This window comes from Pararge aegeria, chromosome 6 (genome assembly GCF_905163445.1).
Source record: "Pararge aegeria chromosome 6, ilParAegt1.1, whole genome shotgun sequence".
In the NCBI taxonomy this organism is placed as follows: domain Eukaryota; kingdom Metazoa; phylum Arthropoda; class Insecta; order Lepidoptera; family Nymphalidae; genus Pararge; species Pararge aegeria.
In genome coordinates, this window is record NC_053185.1 from 15,347,999 (window position 1) to 15,368,976 (window position 20,978).

The 20,978-nt window shown below is 35.5% G+C and overlaps 1 protein-coding gene across 1 annotated transcript; it reads left to right on the top strand.

Annotated features, from left to right (window-relative positions):
- The first annotated feature begins 139 nt into the window (after nucleotides 1-139).
- LOC120624447 (transcription initiation factor TFIID subunit 2) lies at nucleotides 140-19,680 on the top strand. Its single transcript, XM_039890993.1, has 19 exons — nucleotides 140-183; nucleotides 258-312; nucleotides 597-760; nucleotides 1,445-1,661; nucleotides 1,996-2,228; nucleotides 2,487-2,664; nucleotides 3,440-3,709; nucleotides 4,092-4,232; nucleotides 6,415-6,695; nucleotides 7,449-7,688; nucleotides 7,866-8,115; nucleotides 9,737-9,899; nucleotides 10,230-10,399; nucleotides 11,027-11,240; nucleotides 11,379-11,580; nucleotides 11,998-12,259; nucleotides 16,784-16,948; nucleotides 18,438-18,566; nucleotides 19,376-19,680. The coding sequence occupies exons 1-19, from the start codon at nucleotides 140-142 to the stop codon at nucleotides 19,610-19,612; spliced, it is 3,615 nt and encodes a 1,204-aa protein (XP_039746927.1). The 3' UTR covers nucleotides 19,613-19,680.
- Nucleotides 19,681-20,978: the final 1,298 nt, after the last annotated feature.

The following is a 20,978-nucleotide window of genomic DNA, read 5'->3' on the forward strand; positions in this document are numbered from 1 at the left end:
AGATACTGGAGATTTGTTTTTAATTTGTAGGTGATTTGATACATTTTGGTTCCATAAACAAGAATTGAGTTGATTTACATTTTGGTTTTAAATCGATTAAATGATTAAAGGAGCTAAATAAAATGTCTCATTTGAAACAATGAAGAAGGAGAGGACAGGCGACAATTGTCGCCCATTCAAATTATAAGTATAACTTACATTGCGATCTTTTAATATCAATTTGATACCGAGTAATCATGTTTTTATTTTATGTTTACAGCCCATCAAATTCTCAGTTTAACTGGCATTAGTTTTGAGAGGAGAAGTGTCATTGTAAGTAAGATTACCCTATTACTATAATATAATTTTCGTAAAATCTAGCTTTTGTCTTGACTTATTACATTTTATGTTATATTACTGGGCTCCGCCCTGCTTATTCTTCGACTATTGACTTCTCTTAGGTTTTAGCAAAGGTACCAAGTAAATCACTTAACAATTGTTGTAAGTTGTTCATTGCATATCACAGACTTCTGTGAAGTACTTAATGCTTGCTTCTATCCACTATTCAAAATGTATTCTGATAAAAATTAATTTTAATGCATTATGTTTGTTTTAAGGGATTCGTGGAACTGACAATAGTACCACTAACAGATAACTTGCGTTACATCAGGCTCAATGCTAAGCAGTGTCGCATTTATCGTGTCTGTCTAAATGACCAGTATGAAGCAAACTTTCAATATTTTGACCCCTTCTTGGATATATGCCAGAGTGATCCCAACACGTGAGTAAAGAAACTTAACATTTACTGCATTGTATTGCTTCCTTTACTCTTTTACCTCTCTGGGCTATTTCTACACATAAACACTTTATTATATGTTTTGTATTGTATTTGGGTTTTTAATGAGGTATCTGCAATAATAAGTTTTAAATAAATCTAGTAAAATAAACTGAAGAACTGTCTTGTTGACATCTTCGAAAAGTTTCTCAATGGAGCACCTAACTCCAAATTAATAATAATAATAATAATAAAGTTTTTTTTAAAGGCATATAAACCCATAATACCCATATAAACCCAATCTGGTGAATTCTGCAAATCTGCTTATTGCCCAATCATTCAGAGAATAAATGCTTTTTTTTAGTAACACCCTATTTTCTCTCAGCTGATTATAAGAACAATAAAATCATCTTTCTCACTTCCAGGGGTAGCAAGAAGAGATCTCTTATAGAGATAAGCTATCCTTTGTACACTTCATGTATCATATGTTCTCATTAACTATTTATGGTACATAAATAATAAATAAACAAATAAATGGGATTACTATCTGGCTGCTTTCATGCTGTTTGGTAATCTTCATATCATGTTTAGTGGTTAAGGACGAGGACTAATGTATTATTATGATCTGGGAGGCAAGGCAACATGTTGAATTCCTTTAATAATTAATTTAAAATAAAAATCTATTTGTAGGAGATCCCTGGAAGTGTTCTCCCAGTATCACTTATCTGCTGCACAAAAAATTGATCCAGACCACAACTCTGGCGAGCTTCACATACAAGTGCCGGATGATGCTGCTCACTTGGTGGGAGAAGGGAGGGGGCTTAGGATAGGCATTGAATTTTCACTGGAGTCGCCTCAGGGTGGTATGCATTTTGTTGTGCCTGAGGGCGAGGGGACTTTGGTTGAGGTAAATATTTCTATTTAATTAATAATTGATCTATTAACATCAGTTAGAGTGAAGCTTCGCAATTTTTTTTACATATATTTTGTAAGAATTTAAGAAATTACGTTTTGCCATTGGCCTCTTTTCTAATAAGGGATTAGAAGAATAATAAGCAGGTAAAGTTATCTGTGAAATTTGTTATTTAAAACTATGTACTTACTATGTATCTTGCTGAAATTTTGTATAGAAATAATTTGAGGATACATTTTATCCCAGGAAAATAAAGGTTTGTAGAGGTTTTTTTTAATCCCAATATAAACGCAACAGATAGTTTTTTTATATTGGATTTCCTTTTTAGAAATCCGCCCACATGTTCACATATGGCCATTCAGCCAGGTTATGGTTTCCTTGTGTGGACAGTTTTGCTGAACCTTGTACATGGAAACTGGAGTTTACAGTGGACGAGGCCCTCACAGCAGTATCTTGTGGGGAGATGCTTGATGTGGTGTATACACCTGATCACAGACGGAAGACGTTCCATTACGTGGTAAACACTCCAGCGTGTGCTCCGAACATTGCTGTGGCTATTGGGTAATATAACTTATTTAATTATTCTAAACTGATTTTTCTAATATTGGGTTGGTTACTGCAATGTTATTATAGTGGAGGTTAAGTGTCAGAGAAATAACATGTTTGTTTTTTTTATGAAATAAATTAATAATAAATTTAGATAAGTCGTAAAACAAAAGTTGTTAGTTGTTATGTTATGAACTACAAGGCCGAAACCTTTCTTGTATTTTCATTTAACCCTGTATTTTTGGACCATTCAGAAATTTATGAAATTTTCAGACCGTTTGAAACATACGTCGACCCACACATGAACGAAGTGACGCATTATTGTTTGCCGCATCTCATGCAAATACTCAAGAATACGGTGCGGTATCTACACGAGGCGTTCGAGTTTTACGAAGAGACACTCTCTACCAGATATCCCTACCCTTGCTATAAACAAGTATTTGTGGATGAAGTGAGTACTAAGAAAAATGCTGCTGGACTAGCCATCAGGTGCACATGCAGGAGACAAAATTGATATCCCCCGATTCAATCAATCAATCAATGAATCAATGAATCAATCAATGAATCAATCAATCAATGGCCTCTACGTCTTGAGAAACGGTTCAAAAACCGTCTAAGCGACACTTCTTTCACAGACAGTGCATCGCCGGGGACGATTTTGAGGAGATGTAGGGTTGCCCAGGACCTACACCACCAACTCGGCCTAGCTGTTTGATCCACAGGAACGATAAGTCGATACATGTAGAACCAGGTCGGCTGCAGGAGATGGCCGTTTAGACAGGTTGGACCCATCCGCGCCTAACGGAGTAACCATTCCGGGTTTAATTTTGGAATCTTCCTTCTCCTAGACAAGTTGCAGACCAATGCTGACGAAGCCCATCCCCCGATTATATCCCCGATATATAGGAGATATAATTAACCTATCCACCTGCTAAAGCAAAGGAACATGGAATAGCAGAATTTACCCCCGTTTATTATTATAGATATATTATTTGGAAATTATGTCCACTTGTGCGCCAGTGCTCTGAGAGTTGATAAAGCTGTAGGAAAAGAAAATTGTATCCTTTCCCTTTGGAGATATTTGTCTCTTGCACATGCTAGCCATGCAGATCCCGTCAACAAACTGTTCTGCAGTTTGACGGAATGTTTGTAAAATATCTTACTTATCTTTTCCGAGTTACAATTACTACATAATTGGTACTGAAAAAAAAAAATATTATTTTTAGACAGAAGACGACTCAACCGCATATACAACGATGTCGATACTAAGTACCCATCTACTCCATTCCATTGCTATAATCGATCAAACGTACGTAAGCAGGAAGGCCATGGCCCAAGCAGTGGCCGAACAATTCTTTGGCTGTTTCATAACTATGCAGAATTGGTCAGACTTGTGGTTGGCCAAAGGAATACCCGAGTATTTGTGTGGATTATATTCGAAGAAATGTTTTGGAAACAACGAGTATAGGTATTGGGTACACCAGGAATTGCAAGAGGTAAGCAGAGTTTTTAACTTTTATTACCATCATCATCCGCAGCCTGTTAGTGTCCCACTGCTCTGTGCCTCGTATCTCACAGGAGATACGGTTTTAGGGCATATACCCACCACCCTGCTCCAATGCGGGTTGGTGGGCTAATTATTTCCGTATTGGTGGGCCGTATCACCTTTTGATGATTGACGTGTGACCCAGCCTCTTATTGATAATCGTGGCGTAACGTCGAGACAGTTAAGTCACGTAATTTAATAAGACCTTATGATGTGAGGCTTTCGATGCGTGCAGTCAAACTAAGAATCAAAACACAAATAACTAGTTTTTACTGATATTTACATCAATGAATTTTTGTAAATGCTTACCTCAATTTCATAAATGTTTCTAGGTAGTAGGTTACGAAGAGCAGTATGGTGGAATGGTACTTGACCCATGGCAGCCTCCCGCTAGCGGAGCTCGAGTTGAACTCAAGGACGTTTACTATTTTCCCGTTAGGAATGTACATACTATGTCACCGAGGTATGTTGAGGTAAGATTCGATTCCCATTATATTTCATTTCTTATTTGAAATCATCCTTGTTATAAATTGAATACCAGGTCACTACCGGGCACGGGTCTAGGCTGTAGGTCAATAAGCTTGAGAAGTACGGATTTTTTTTTAATTTTTGATTGCAAAACTGACAATCAACAGCTGACTCCAGTGGCGTGCACAAGGTTATTGGCCAGGGTTTGCATAAAGAAGGAATATAGCATGAAATGGAAAAATCCTTTTACTTTATTAAAATATTTTAAACCATTTTCCCTGAGTGTCTACAAGAACAATACTTCCTTTTACAATCCCATCGTTCGCATGTGCCGCCTTTATAATGATTGATCATCAAGTAATCATAATATTGACATTCTTAACAAAAGGATAAATATTTTTAAAAATCAAATTATTAAGCACTATTCCACATAATCTTTAGGGAAATAATATATATATTAGGGTGGCGCAAAAAAAACGACTATTTTTTTTTTTTGAGTCTCGGATGAAAAAATGTTAGTTTTTGATGTTTTAAGAGCCCTCTCCAAAGGACAGCTCAAAAAAAAATTTTTAAGAGGTCACTCCAAATTTTTTTAAATTTCGAAAAACGTCGAAAATCGATTTTTTTTTTTTTTAAATTTTTTTTCTCGTTACGGTATAATTTTATAGACCAAAAAAAAATAAGTTTCTGAAAGTTTCAGTTAATAATTTTAATTTTGAAAGGTCGCTCATAATTTTTTTTAATTTATTAGTAAATGACTTTAGATTTTTTCGAGTGACCTTTTAATATTAAAATTAAAATTCCGGCCATTTTTTTTCCTTTATTTAGTACAATAATCTATAAAAATACACCACGAGATGAACTAAAAATCAAGGATAACAAAAAAAACACAATTTTTTTCTAATTTTATCACTTTATTTAATCAACTACAACATTTTTACAGTATTTTAATGAACTAATAAATTAAAAAAAATTATGAGCGACCTTTCAAAATTAAAATTTTTAACTGAAACTTTCAGAAACTTATTTTTTTTTGGTCTATACAATTATACCGTAACGAGAAAAAAAATTAAAAACAAAAAAAAAAATTCGATTTTCGACGATTTTCGAAATTTAAAAAAATTTGGAGTGACCTCTTAAAAATTTTTTTTTGAGCTGTCCTTTGGAGAGGGCTCTTAAAACATTAAAAACTAACATTATTTCATCCGAGACTCAAAAAAAAAAAATAGTCGTTTTTTTTGCGCCACCCTAATATATATTATTATTTAAGTGTTTCTTTTTTGTTTCAACTTTAATTTTATCTTTACTCTCTGCTTAATTTAATTCCAAGTTGTGTACACATACTTTGGGTTGTAGCTTAGAACAAAACTTGTTATTACTTATATTTAGATCTACTTTTAGTTATAACCTGTTTTGTGTACCTAATAACAATAAACAATAAACAATTTATGAGACATACAAAAATGTTAGGGTAGGCAGTGCTTTTATGCATATATGAAGTGTACTGGCTGACTCTAATATAAACTATATTACTATTTAGCATGTGTATACGATTCTGCCTTCTCGATGAGTACAAAGCATGCAAATCCGGATTAGTTGACTTGAAGAACCTTTTAAGAAAAAAGAGAAGCAACACTTATAATAATAAACATGTAGTTAATAAAAGGAGATCTTATTGTTGCAAGCAATCTCTCGTAGGCAGCCTGTGGGATCATTATGGGAACTCTTACTCGTGTATGTTTCCTCACGATCTTCACAGTTAAAGCAAGTTATATTGCATAAATTAAAATCGCACATAGTTGAAAAGTTAAAGGTGCGTTCCGGGCACCGAAATCGGTGCTCCCGAAAGGGAACTCTGTTGGATCGTACCGGAACGTGAAATTGCTTTCCCTAAAGGCTACCATATGACCAATTGAATAGCTTATTCGAGATATTCCGATATAAATCCCATAAACAGTTTCAGCGCAGTATTAAACCGGAAGGTGAAGTCCGTCGTAGAAGTACCGAGGTTAATTTCAGCTTTGTGGGAAAAAATTACTTCGATTCATTAATAATAGTTAATCTTTACTAATATTCTAAATGCGAAAGTGTGTTTGTTTGCAATTCCTTCACGCCCTGACTAAGCAATCAATCAACTTCATTTTGTGAATAAACAAGTGCTCATGAGATATAAATCCTTTTCACCAGGTAATGCGAAAGAAATCCCATCTTGTACTCCGAATGTTGGAACAGAGGATAGGCCAAGAGCTACTACTGCAAGTGTTCAACAAACAGCTGTCGTTAGCCACTAATGCGGCTAACACAAAGATCGGTAGCGGTTTCTGGGGCCAGCTGTTGTTGTCCACCAATTTGTTTGTGAAAGCGATATTCACTGTTACTGGGAAGGATATGGCTGTGTTCGTTGATCAATGGGTCCGGACTGGAGGGCATGCTAAATTTCAACTGACGTCTGTCTTCAATAGGAAGAGGTTGGTAAATTTTCATTTTTTAAAACTAGTACGGTACTTCAAAATATACATTGTAACTAACAAACAAACGTCGGGAGCAATCTTGTTGTACATTACAAATGAGATTGTCGGAAGTAATTTGATCTCGTAAGAAATCGTAATTTAGAGTTTAACAAATAAATGAAAATGTTACTTCCAAAAACGTTAGAAATGTTTGGTAATATTTTCGGTTCGTATCTAGTCATGCACAATAAAGTAAAAAAAAGTCATAAATATATTTTTTTAGTTGGCACTTATGATGCGTTAATAACAAGAAAAATGTGTACGCGGTAGTGATATGATGGCGAAAACCATATTCGTAAACTTAAAACTAAAGCTACGAGGTTTAACGTGCCGTAGTTTAAGAAGAAGCCCACAACAAACTGTTCCGGGTGCCAGGTGTTCTTTTTTGTTATCACCGTCTCATATTGTCATTTACAATGGTTAAAGCAATAATTCACACCCAAGCTCTTTTATCGCTACCGTTGTCCTTTATACTATAATAGGACTTTTCTATAAGCTTACGTTTAATACAAACTTTGAACTTTTATGTTTTCCTTCGCCGTTTAAGCAAGTTGATATTTTAATTGCCTAAATTAAAAATGCACATACCTCCGAAAGACAGAGGTGCGGCCCGGGATCTAAATCTGCTCTGAACTCACCCACTAGGCAATCACTGCTAGTTGATACGTTAAAGCAGCCAGGAAAACTCCTAAAATGTCATGCGTTTTACAGAAATACAATAGAACTAGAAATACGTCAAGACTCTGTTCACGAGCGGGGGATCAGGAAATATGTGGGGCCTCTATTGGTGCAACTTCAGGAGTTGGATGGGACATTCAAACATACGTTGCAAATTGAGAACACCGTGGTAAAAGCCGATATCACGTGCCACAGCAAAAGTAGGAGAAATAAGAAGAAAAAGATACCTTTGTGTACTGGAGAGGAAGTGGATATGGACCTTTCTGCTATGGAGTGAGTGAATGATTTGTTTATATTGTTTTTCGGTTTCCTCTTGAAAATAATTTCAAATATCAGCAGTGCGTATAAATAAAAAAGAGCCGAAGTGTGTCGTACGGCTGTTGAATATCTTATTGTAGCTTTTTAAGCATTTTTTTATTTCTTGAACTGATCAATTAATTCTTACCTCAGTGACTCTCCTGTGCTATGGATACGTTTGGACCCAGAAATGTCGTTACTACGGAGTACCGTGATATCCCAGCCGGACTACCAATGGCAATATCAATTACGTCACGAGCGTGACGTCACAGCTCAGAGCGAGGCTATAGACGCCCTTCATAACTATCCCGAACCCGCTACGAGAAAGGCCTTGACTGATACCATAGAGAATGAGCAAACGTATTACAAGATTAGATGCAGAGCAGCCCACTGTTTGACAAAGGTATTATCATAAAGTCAAAGTCAAATATTTCTTTATTCAAATATACACATAGATGGCACTTTTGATGCGTTGATTATATACAAAATGTGTACATAGCAGTGAGTAGTGATGGTGATAACTACAATAGTAAACTTAAAACTAAAGCTACGAGGGTTCCAAACGCGCCCTGGTCTAAGAAGAAGCCTACAACAACTTAGCCGGGGGTTCTTTTTGTTATCACCATCTCACATTTTCATTAGAAAATATTTAAGAAGCAACCTGGTTAGAACAATTGTTCACACCCAAGGTTTTTATCGTTTACGTAATCCTTTATACTACAATAGGACTTTTCTATAAGCTTTCGCTTAATATAAACTTTGAATTTTTTTAGTGACATCCCCAAGATATCAGCCGGTAATTTATTGTAAAATTGTATACAATTTCCTTTAAATTATTTGCTTATTTTGTGTAGTCTAGTGTACTGCACTGCAAGTTTATTTTTGCTTCTAACGTTCAAATTATTGCAGTCACATTTTCTTTTAAATTTTGATATATTTTTGTGAACATACATTAAATTTTCAAATATGTATTGGCTATAGAATGTCATTATTTTATTTATCTCTCAATGACTCTCTCGGACCCATTTTAGAGATCGCATAGTTTATAATATGAAGAAATAAAATCGATTGGGGTTGTATGTGCGTTGTAATGATGTCACGAGATAGAGTTGTAGGTAATTTACGGAACAACTAATAAACATATTTGAATTAGCAATAAACATATGAAGTTATTTGCAATTAAAGTAAAGTAAATTTTAGCAAAAGAATATTTTTTCTTATACGGTTTATTTAGACTCCTAAGTACTAAAATTGGAATATTTGAAAGTATAAACCATAAAAAAAATGTATATAATATTTTTTTGTCGTTAGGCATTAGCAATACTAGGATGAAGCGTTATCTGGTTTATTTTAAGTTATACAGTATTTATATAACTTCAAATAAACCAGATAGTTAAATGATCTGCCTACAAGTTTCGTATGGGAAATATATAAGTTTTTTTTAGTTTTTCTTGACCTATTATTTTTATTAGAGCAAAATTAATCCGTAACCCATTCACCATCAAAGAGATAAATAGAGATCAAAGAGAGAAGTTAAAGATAATGGTTGGAAATTAAAATGAACATCATACCTGCCTTAGTGTCTATAGCTGAAAATTATATAAATGAACAAAAATCTTATTTTACAAATTAAAAAAGTAACAGCTAACGCCCTCTACCATCTAGTAGCTTAATGTTTTCTGTGGAGGTGTTAGGTACGCGAACGCCATAGGTTTTTTACATTTTGCTCTAGATGGCGCTGTAGTGATTAGTAAAAAATCTTATTTTATAGTGAAAATTGGAATAATCTTCTCAGATTAGTGTATTGTCATCGGTCCTCGATATGTCTACAAAGTTTGAAAGGAATCTGACCGTTCAAAGTGCGACAAAATCGAGCTTAAAGGGGTCGGTTATATACATACAGGTGAAGCTAATATAAAGCGTGTAAAAAGGCGGAGGCTTAGTGGATAATCTTTACATAAACTTAACTTCGTCCCTGAAATTATGTTCAGTTTATTAAAAACCATTCATCATTGTATTCGTAGGTGGCAAACGCCATGATAAGTTCATGGGCAGGCCCGCCGGCCATGTTGACGATATTCCGCAAAATGTTCGGCTCGTTTGCAGCGCCGCATATTATAAAACAGAATAACTTCGACAATCTCCAACATTACTTCTTGCAGAAAACCATTCCAGTGGCAATGGCTGGTAAGGATTCCTCAATTTACTTCATCATACTTTGACGACCCCCCTGGCGCAACGGTGAGAGGCAATTTGGGAATTTATAATTTATAAATCTTCTCTAGTCTGGCTTTGGCCGTGGCTAGTTACCATCCAACCGATTTCGCGTAGGAATGCCGGTTTCCTCGTGATGATTCCTTTATCGTTATAACAAGTGATATTTAATAGCTTTAATTAAAAACGCACAACTAAGAAATGTAAGAGTTTAGTCAACTGTATTCTGATTTGCCGTTACCACATGCCACAATATAATATATATGCGTTTTCAATAACGAGTTTTTGACTTTTTTTGTACAGGATTGAGGAATATACACGGTATATGTCCGCCAGAAGTTGTCAGATTCCTTCTAGACCTGTTCAAGTACAATGACAATTCAAAGAACCATTTCTCGGACAACTATTACAAGGCGTCACTTGTGGACGCATTGGCTGCCACTATCACACCAGTTATAGCTGTTTTACAGCCTGTGAGTATTTTTATTTCTAATATAGTCCGAATCAGAAACACAGTCGCTTACTATGGGCCTCAGAAAGAGGTTCAGAAACACTCAGCGGGCAGCACTCAGATAATTTTATTTCAGACGTCATCAAATCAGAAATTAAAAGATCCGCAGAAGAATTAGTTATACCCGTTTTCACTAACGACGAATACACAAGTAACGCGTTATCTAAGGATATTTTGAGGCCAACATCTATCTTCGTCCAAAAGTTATCACCTAAGAGTTGGTGTAACGTTTTTTTCTATAGATATCGCCCGAAGAATCAATCGTTCGAAGAATTAAAGGCATTCGGTTTAGGCGATTCCTAGGTTTAGTGAAAACAGGCATTACTGACATAGCTCAACGAGTCGGGAAGCTGAAGTGGCAATGGGCGGGATATTGGAACATCGTAAAAAGTACCTATGTCCAGCCGTGGACGTCAATCTGGTGAAGTAATGATAATAGTCCAAAGTAAACTGACTTCTCAAACTTCGTGCGTTCCGATGCGCAGAATTCAATATTAACGGCAACAGCCAATCAGAGGGACTGTAGAGTTGCGACTTACTTGATGTTATCATACGTGTAAATATATTATCTTAATTTATTTATACCCAGGGTGCGCCAATAACAGCAGATTCTCTGTCGGCGGACACAAAATTAGTTCTCGAAGAGATAACGCGCGTTTTAAACTTGGAGAAAGTTCTCCCGTGTTATAAGAACACTGTGTCGGTCAGCTGTTTGCGCGCTATACGCAGGTTACAGCAATGTGGACATTTGCCGAGTATTCCGACTGTGTTTAGAGCGTATGCTCAGTATGGACAGTATATTGGTGAGTAACGTTTTTTTATTTATTTATATACAAGATATATAGATCAATTTGTAGCATTCGAAACAAACGTTAATCATACGTCTGGAACAAGCTTCGTACCAAGGCTTGGCCGAACAATAGCTCTAAACCTGTTTCTAGACATAAGACTGGCAGCTTTCGAATGCCTAGTTGACTTCGTGCGTGTAGACGGCAAACCGGAAGACTTGTCGTCACTATTGACGGCGGTGGAGAATGATCCCGATCCAGGTGTACGACACGGGTTGGCTCGTTTACTTGTCACGATGCCACCTTTCGAACGCGCCCAAAGACATCGACTGGATACCGAAGCTGTTGTCCATAGGTAAGAGGATTGTTGAGAGTTTTAGGTTATAAGAGACATTAAGCAGTATTCAAAATAAACCAATTAACAGTAACAAAAAAATTTAAAGCAAACGTTAAAATTAAGTACCTGTTCCAAAATTCTTTTCCGTATGAAACGATCCCAATTGATTGAATTTTTACCACCGTCGCTCTGCGCCGCTGACACTTGATATAGGATATCTTCTTAATACTTACATATTAATTTAATTTTCTTAATACTTTTTACCAATAGAAGCCATTGCAAATATTAACTAGCTCTCTGGTGCACTGTACTGTTGTACGAGGATGTCACCGTGCATATTTAATACTTAATTACTTCAAAGTTACACGCAAGCGGCTCTAACTAACTAATAAACGTAATTACAATCATCAAAATTACTAAGTATTTCGTTCACAGACTTTGGAACCAAATAAACAGCCAACTATCAAACGATGCAAGATTGAGATGCGATCTCGTAGATTTGTATTACACATTATATGGTCTGAAACGGCCACTTTGCGTCCCCCTGCCAGAGATACAAGCTATGATGAAACAGATGCACAACAAGGAAAGAGAGAGGCTAGAGAGGGAAAGAGAGAGAATGGAGAGGGACAGAGAAAGGCGGGACCGCGATCGGGAAATGGAATCCAAGCCTGTTATTAAGCAAGAGATTGATGAGGTATTTATTTATTTATTTATTTATTTATTTATTTATTTATTTATTTATTTAAGAGCACTAACAACATGCATATTACACGTTTTTTAAATAAAAGGTATGGGTAAAAATGAACAAAAAATAATTTGGCGGCTAGGGCTTCAGATTCCTTTCCGGGACAGAAATCGATCTAGGGCACGCATCTCTAAATTTTCGGAGTCCTGTGCATTTTTAATTTAAGCAAATGGTCATGTCACTTGCTTTAACGGTGAAGGAAACCATCGTTAGGAGACCTGTATGATGTAATGTAATAGATAGTTAGACTTGTGGCGCTTAAAACATTATTCTATTATTATATTCTCTCATATTCGTCATCACTCATATTCTCCAGCTGTTGCCCGCGGCTTTTTACGCGGTTTTCTTTGTTTTTCATGAATCCTGCGGGAGCCGTACATTTTCTCGGGATAAAAAGCAGCTTATGTGTTAATCCAGGGTATAATCTATCTCAATTCCAAAATTCAGTCAAATTGGTTTAGCAGTTTTGCGTGGAAGAGTAACAAACATCCATCCATCAATCCATACGAACTTTCGCATTTATAATATAAGTAGGATTGATAGTATATCTTCTATCGTTTTTATGAAGTAACAATGAGAGTTAGTTACACATGCCTTAGAGTTCTCCATAACGTCCTCAAAGGTGAGGGATTTCTCCCAATCGCACTTGGCCAGCATGTTGGACTACGGCTTAAACCGTTCTTATTCTGAGAGATGACGCGTGCTCTCTACAAAAGAGAGAAAGGAAGTGTGATTTCCGATTGGAAATATATATTTTTTGGTCAGTTACCAGATCGTTTATTAAAGAAGGTAATATTTTTTTTTACTTGTCCACTTCAATGCGAGTAAACTGCGTGGCGGACACAGTATTAAATAAAATGATTGCCTTTGAATTTGACATAGCTGATTAAAACGTTAAAAAACTTTAAAAATGATAACCTAAGGAGGTTATCTGTTGCAGTTGGAGTCACAAAAAAATAGAGGTGTGTTGGGATAACCGATAGGCTGATCCCTGATCAGGGATCAAGGATTTCAATGTTCAATGTCCAGTTATATTTTTTTCACTAGGATTTCCTCGCGACTTCATGTACCGTCTGATAAGTAAATGTTTCCTTTATAATCTTTCATACGCAATATATACAATACCGCCCACGTTTTTACTGTGATTTAGTTTTGCGTTCATCCCTACCTTACTCGGGTCCCAAGTACCGTGATGTTAATAGCCTAACCTTTCTCAATAATTGAGCTACATATCATGCAAAAAAGATTTATGAAATCTAACTCGCAGTTAAGGAGTTTACAGCGTTAAACAAAAAACAAACTCTTCAGTTTCATTATTAGTATAGATTATTGAAAAGTGATAACTACATATGTATTATTTTATAACTACACATATATATACAAGTAAATGAGGTTTATCACCTACGTCTCAGGTTGATAGACTTTGGGCAGCACTTTATAGGACGTCTCCTTTGCATATCCTATTAAGTGCTAAGAGTTTGTTAAAAGTTCTATAATAATAATAAGTTTATGCTTTTAAATTTACTTTAAAAACAATGTTATTGGTGAAACTATTGTATAGTAAAGGGTGTCAAAACACGAATGTGGGTTTATCGCAGGAGTGTTTCAATACCTAAATATCAATCACATTTATATTAATCACAACTGTTGCATACAAAACTTTATCTACTCCCATAATATGATTCTGAAATATTTAGCTAACTGCTAACATTAAAACCGCCAGTTCTAGTAACCTAATATCATTTATTACTAAGTATATAACTAATAAACTAAGTATAAATGAAAGAATTATTTATTGTAGTAATAATTAACATAATGTATAGAGTAATTATTAAAATTCACTGGAATATGTTTTTCTTCGATCACTTTACTATTTTTATTTTTAAGTTAACTGTTTCAAAATATTTTTAGAGGATTTAAAGAGTAGATATACGATATAATACAACTTACATAAAATTATTTCTCACAGTCTGTGCTAGGACAACCCGTGTTACAGGGGGTGGTTAGTGAGCAATTATTAATAAGTATAAACTATAAAAACGCATGCGTGCGTTCGTGCGTGCGTCTTTCCGTCGGTGCGCACTTGTGAGTTAATGTATTTGCGTGTGTGAATTGCATAATGTACGCAGACTATGCGTGTGCTAAAAAAATATAAAGAATGGAAGGCCAAGGTATTCAGATATTAACTTCAATACCCACAATGTTCAGGATGGCACTTAGATCTTTCATTAATTAACAGTATTATTGAAGCTAAATACCTAGTTTCTTAGCAGTAATTATTTATTCTAATGACTACTATTCTTCCTTACTATTAAAGTATTCATTTTATAAAAGACATCTTTAAAGCCCACAAACCTGCTTTAGAGCAGTGTTGTGGGTCTGTACTCTATAAACCTGACTTCCCAAGGAGTGAAATAAAACAACTGGACTGACTCTAATACTGTATATTAAGCTTCTCTATAATTCATATTACTTGTTACCTTCAAATGACTCTACTACCAGTTCGGAATGCTGTCTTCGGCAGAGAAAAACCAGTGGCAAGAAACTCTACCGTTGCTCTTTTATTCAATCAATTAAAACAAGACTTATAAACACAATTACAACATTGTCATATGTTATAACGCTAGGCCCTTTGATACAAGACATATAAGACAGGTCAAACATAACTATTATGATCACTTATAACATCAGGACTTTTGGAACAAGTTGTTTGTATACAGCAACCTCTGCTACATAAACTGTCTGTGTAAAATATTGCTAGGGCTCCATATATGATATCTAAATAATCCAAAGGATGAGATATACTTATCTGATGCAACATCAGGTACGACCATAGTACCCACAACTTATATCAACACCATCACCAGTATATACGACTCTTGTTCCGCCATAACAACATTTAGTTAAGTATATCGTTTCCATTATAAATCATCTATTCCCAATTTGTAACGTCCACAATACTTTACGTAAAATCTCCTTTTCTCATTTCATTAATCTAAATCCGTGCTAACTTTTCTTTCCCGCCAATCTATCTTGTCAAACTCGCGTCTCCCGCCATAGATCCTATATTTTTCTTTGACAATCTACTAAAGGCCATTATTCTATTTTCAATACACTATCAATGAGTATACAAACTATGATTTGTTGATATATTTAATATAATCATCGGGTTTATCATAGATAAAGTGCTATAATTCCCTATTTCCTAACACGTGCGTATTCATTATTCGCATACTGTGCCTATATTACAACATCTTATCTAAATAAGTTTATTATGCTTAAAAAACGGTGTTACAGTGCATCGATTATCAATATATATTTAATTGGTTATCATGTTTTTCTCAATCTTTTTTACTTTACTGTACGTCAGCTTTTAGTTTTTGTAATTTATTATGCAAGACAAGCCGGGAGGTGAAATCAAAAAAGTAGCTATTAACTCCCACGTTGGTATTGCATGTATAAATCAAGATAGCCTGGGTGCGATTTTCATTGGTTTCTACTGTAAAAAAAACTCAATACTCTAAATAGCTCTTTCTCGAAGAGAATTTTTCTTTCACATTGTCGTCTTGATATTTTTTGTATTAAGCTATATATATACATATATATCTAAACGTTTGTTACATTTGCGATGTTTATTCTATATAACATTTTAGTAATACATAATTCAATTAAAAACTTTTATCCATTATTAGTTCTTTTTAATTGACCACTGAGTCATAGTAGCAATATCAGACTTGGGGCCTTGGATTATGAACAAATTATTTCCTTTAAGGTACACCTGAAAGATGAATAGTTTTTTTTAAATTACAATAAATGTAGCGAAAAATAATAAGTACCTAACAAAGCTATACAGCAAATTTTATGTAATAACCTCTGTGTTATAAAATAATAACCTAAAAAGGGTTTTTATACGCATATCTATCTTAGCAATATACCTACAGGTGGTTCCTTGTATGATAAACATTTTGGTTGGTACCTAAGGTACTTTCACGCGTTACAAGAACTTAGTGTTGGTGTAAGTTCGTTCTAATATTCCTTTTATTTAAGTTTTATATTTTTCTTAAAGTTTAGAGTTACCTAACCAGTTACCTAAACTGATTAGTAAAGTTTGTAATCGCGGTATTTAATTTTCTTCTTTCATATGGGTTACAAAAAAAACATTGGCCTAGTGGGTAAAGCTTCGACTTTGCTTTCCGGTAGGCCGAGTTTGATCTCCGTCACGAACCTTTACCTTTTTTCCTCAGAAATTATATATCATATGCTTTAACGGCGAAGGAAAACATCGCGAGGAAACCTGGATGCTAAGAGTTCTACATAATGTTCCCAAGAGCATTTGAAGTATACCAAGGCGTACTCGGCCAGTGTTGTGGACTACATCCTAATCCCTTCTCATTCTGAGGGAGACATTATATCTAATTATTCTATTTCTGTTAAAATGTATATATTTTCAAATCCATTTTGTACTGTTCATAGATACCTGTGAAGTGTGAAGTTGACATAGGTCTTATGGAAACGGTGCCGAAACCCGAACTGCCTAGGGAGGATAATCTACCTGTTCCGATATCGAGTATTAAAGAGGAAGACAATAATGTTGATGTCACAACTGTCCACGATTTGCCAATCAGAGTGTACAGTAGTGTAAGTATTATAGTGTAGAGCTAGTATAAGCTTTTTGTGACAGCTCGTTCGGGGAAGTACTACCGCGCTTCTTAGTTCTTATCATTGCTGTGTTCCGGTATGATGGCCGTTAGTCGGTCTATAATTATAAATTTTATTTTAAATGTCCTTTTGTTAAAATTTCTCACTATTTGCTCGTTCTGTAATTTTTCCGGTATAATTGAGGAAGGCTGGCTACTGAAACACAGTTTATACTAGTTCAGTAGTCAATGAACAATTGGATTGTTTTACAATTACGCATAGGTATTTTTCAATGTAAATGTAACTACCTAATAACTATAACCTATAAATAACTTGTGAAGTTTTTACAAATTTGTATTTTGTAGTTGCTGTGTGTACAATATTTATTTATTTATTTAATATGTAATTAATTAAATAAATAAATAATAAATAAATCTTTTAAAATTAGTAGATACAAAATCTCAAAGTGCTTCACAAATGTACCATATTATTTAAAAGAAAAAATTTTGCACAACAGCACTCCGTCACACAGTATGCTTTTCTTTCCATAATTGGCTCTAGTATTAAATAGTGAAAATTATTATTGCTGTGTAATTACAGGACGTGACTTGTATGTTCTGTGAAGTTTTGCTCCGTTTATAGGCAACGGTTTTCCTCGTACCATCAGATGGCCGTCTGCTCGGTCTGTCAATTATTAAAAAGTCAAAGTCAAAAATATCTTTATTCATCTCACATTGCCATTTAAATTATTAGAAGAGCAACCTGGTTAGAACATAATTCACACCCATGCATTTTTACCAACTACACAGTCCTTTATATAATATGACTTTTCTATAAGCTTACCTTTAACTTTGAACTTTGAACTTTTTAAGAGACAAATTTCTTTTAAAGGAATTATTAATTTTATGTAACCTAGTATATGGCGCTGCAAGTTCGTTCTTACTTCTAATGTTCAAACTATTGGAGTCCCATTTTTTCCTTAATTTTGAAATATTTTTATGAACATACATTAAATTTTCAAACTGCTTTACCTTACTTATTATAAATATCTGTGACTAGTTACCACGCTGCGTAATGTTCTAAAGGGCGTGTGAAGTCTGACAATCCGCATTTAGCCAGCGTGCTGTACTAAGGCCTAAACTCTTCTCATTCTGAGAGAAGACCCTCGCCATGTCACCATCATCATCATTTCAACCAATCGACGTCCACTGCTGGATATAGGTCTTTTGTAGGGAGTTCCACAATACACGGTCCTGGGCCGCTTGTCTCCAGCGGCTCCCAGCGTCTCGCCTGATGTCATCTGTCCACCGCGTTTGGGGCCGACCTACGTTGCGTTTACCGGTACGGGGTCGCCATTCCAGCACCTTAAGACCCCAACGTCCATCGGTTCTTCGAGCTATGTTGCCTTGCCATGTATTGGGCCGGTAATCGGACGGTGATCATCACATAAAGTAATTTTATTATACTCAACATTGATGTTTTTTCGCAGGATTATTCAAAACGCGAGTTTGTGTCCGATAATGCAGTTGCCCTGCCCGGCATCTCGGGGTCATTAGGCCCCGTGGGCTTCGAACCCGGCATGTTCAGGCACGATAAAGATGACCTGGGAGCTCCTAAGGTGAGAATATTATCGTATCAAATGTGTTATAAGTATAAATACTAGGAAGTGGAGTTTTTATATTATAAAATTAAAGTAAAATGAACTTTAGGCTTCTAGTTTCAAAGCTTAATATCCTGTACTAACGATTGTTGTCTTCCACAAATTTTGCTATTGATGCTCGCTGTATGTGTCTTCGAAGATTTGGAATAAGACCTGATGGCTTTAATCAGTTCTTTAGTACAAGGTTCCAGAAACCACTTCCAATCGCAGGTCAATTGTAGTCCAGAATGGTAGCTTACTAGGTCACTTGTTCTACTAAAGTATCGATTAGATGTCACTTCACTTCGCTCTCGGAGCCGACGGCCTTCTTATGCCACTTTAATGGCGAGGCCTAGAACCTTCTATGCGCAAAAATCTCTGACGGATTCTCGGAAATACGTTGTTGCCCCGCCCAATTATAAACTAAAACAGTACGTAAAGAGGAATTTCTGTATCAGTATAAAAAAAAATGTTCCATCTGTATCCGCAATATGGCGAGGTTGAATAGTTTTGATACGCCGCTGTTCAATCTTATTTAAAAGGAAAAAGTAAAGAAACACACACCTATACATTCCTACTACTAACATGGAATTTCCAATACATTTGTCACAGTAAAAATTTAGAAAAAAATAGTTCCATTCGTATCCGCAAAATAGCGCCGGTTTTTATTTTCCTGGTCAGATTTAATTCTAAATATTCATTTTCGAATAGTATCGGTTTTGCAGTTGAGCAATCCTGTCTGAAAAGAAACACACCTTTACATTTCTAATACTATCACAAATTTACAGGCTAAGAAGAAGAAAAAGGACAAGAAAAAGCACAAACATAAGCACAAGCACAAGCACAGCAGCAAAGACAAATCTAAAGAGCACAGAGACAAGGACCGGTCGCTCCCTCCCCGGCCCCCTTCGAGCACCGAGCATTTGAAGATCAAAGAGGAGACACGCGAGACCTTGAGTTCATTTAGTTCGAGCCAAAGTCCTTCAGAGGATTTAACGTCAATGCCCTCGAATATGAGTTTCTAATGTGTATTACTGTATCTCAGATCGTTTACTTTTAAGCATTAAAGAAAAAATATAATTTAATAATATTCTCTACCTCTTTTATTTCGTGAACAGTATCCGTGACCCACTTTTGCTTAGAATTTCTGCTTTCTTCTCGGATTTCAAGGAGTAATCAAATACATCATCAAACATCATTAGTCTATAACAGCCCACTGCTGGACTAAAGACCTCTCAAAATGGGAGGGTTTGCCCATTTATTGTTTTAAATGTACTATTCTCAGTAAGTGACTATCATTTTTTTATTAGACTAGCTTCTGCCCGCAACTTTGTCTGCATGGACTTGTGTCACAGAATTGGGTCTAAAGCTTCTCGTTAATAATTTTAAATCCTACCACGGGAACTATTTGAGAGATCTTCACATGTCTTTTCCATAACATAACAAATTTCAAAGCTGTCTGCCCGCTACCTGCTCGTAAAAATTCAATTCAAAAATTTCCCCTCTTTCGCATGTCAAAGCTACATGCATGCAAAGTTTCATCCCAATCCGCTCAGCCGTTTCTGCGTGATTGAGTAACAAACATCCGTTCTTTCATATTTATATAAATATATAACCACCTTCGCACACGGGTCGGTGATTGCAGATGGCAATTAGTAGTAGTACAGAGGACGCTGCTGCTCATTCTCCGTTATATTCCCTTAGTCGCCTCGTACGATACCCGCGGGAAGGGGAGGGGTGGAGACAACGGTTTTCTGATCTGAGCGTATCGAGCAGTTGCGAAAAACCCTTTTTGTATTCATTTGCGACCTGACACCTCGCGCCAAGTTTATTTACATCGATTTTGAGTTAAAATGCCTTTAAAAAATATAACCTATCATGGTCTCGTAAATGGCATTGGTTCTCTGAATAGTTTATCTTTATGAAGAAAAGGAAGGTTTTAGAAGTTTGACGTATCTGTATGTGTGTGCGCGTGTGTGTTTGCGTGTGTGCGGGTGTGTGTTTGCGCGTGTGTGTGTGTGTGTGTGTATGTAGCGGTGTGGCATCGTATTTCCCGAAAGTCAAAGTTGGGTATTTTTAAATTTCAAATTTAGATTTTATTTATTCGAGGCAATAAATAATATCCCACTGATTATTATTGTTGTAGTTCGTGGTAAAATTGGAACTTCTTCTGGGAAATAAATTACGTTATGTATTCATTTTATTATTATTTTCTATTAAAATATAATTAGGCTCTTAAACAATCGAACTGCAATCAGTTAATCACATTGTAAAGTTCTATATTATGATAATTAAGTAATAAATAATTCATACAATTATTATTTCCATTGTAAATAGACAATTTAATTTCGATTAGTTTACGTTGATTCAGGCATGCCAGGAACGTCATTT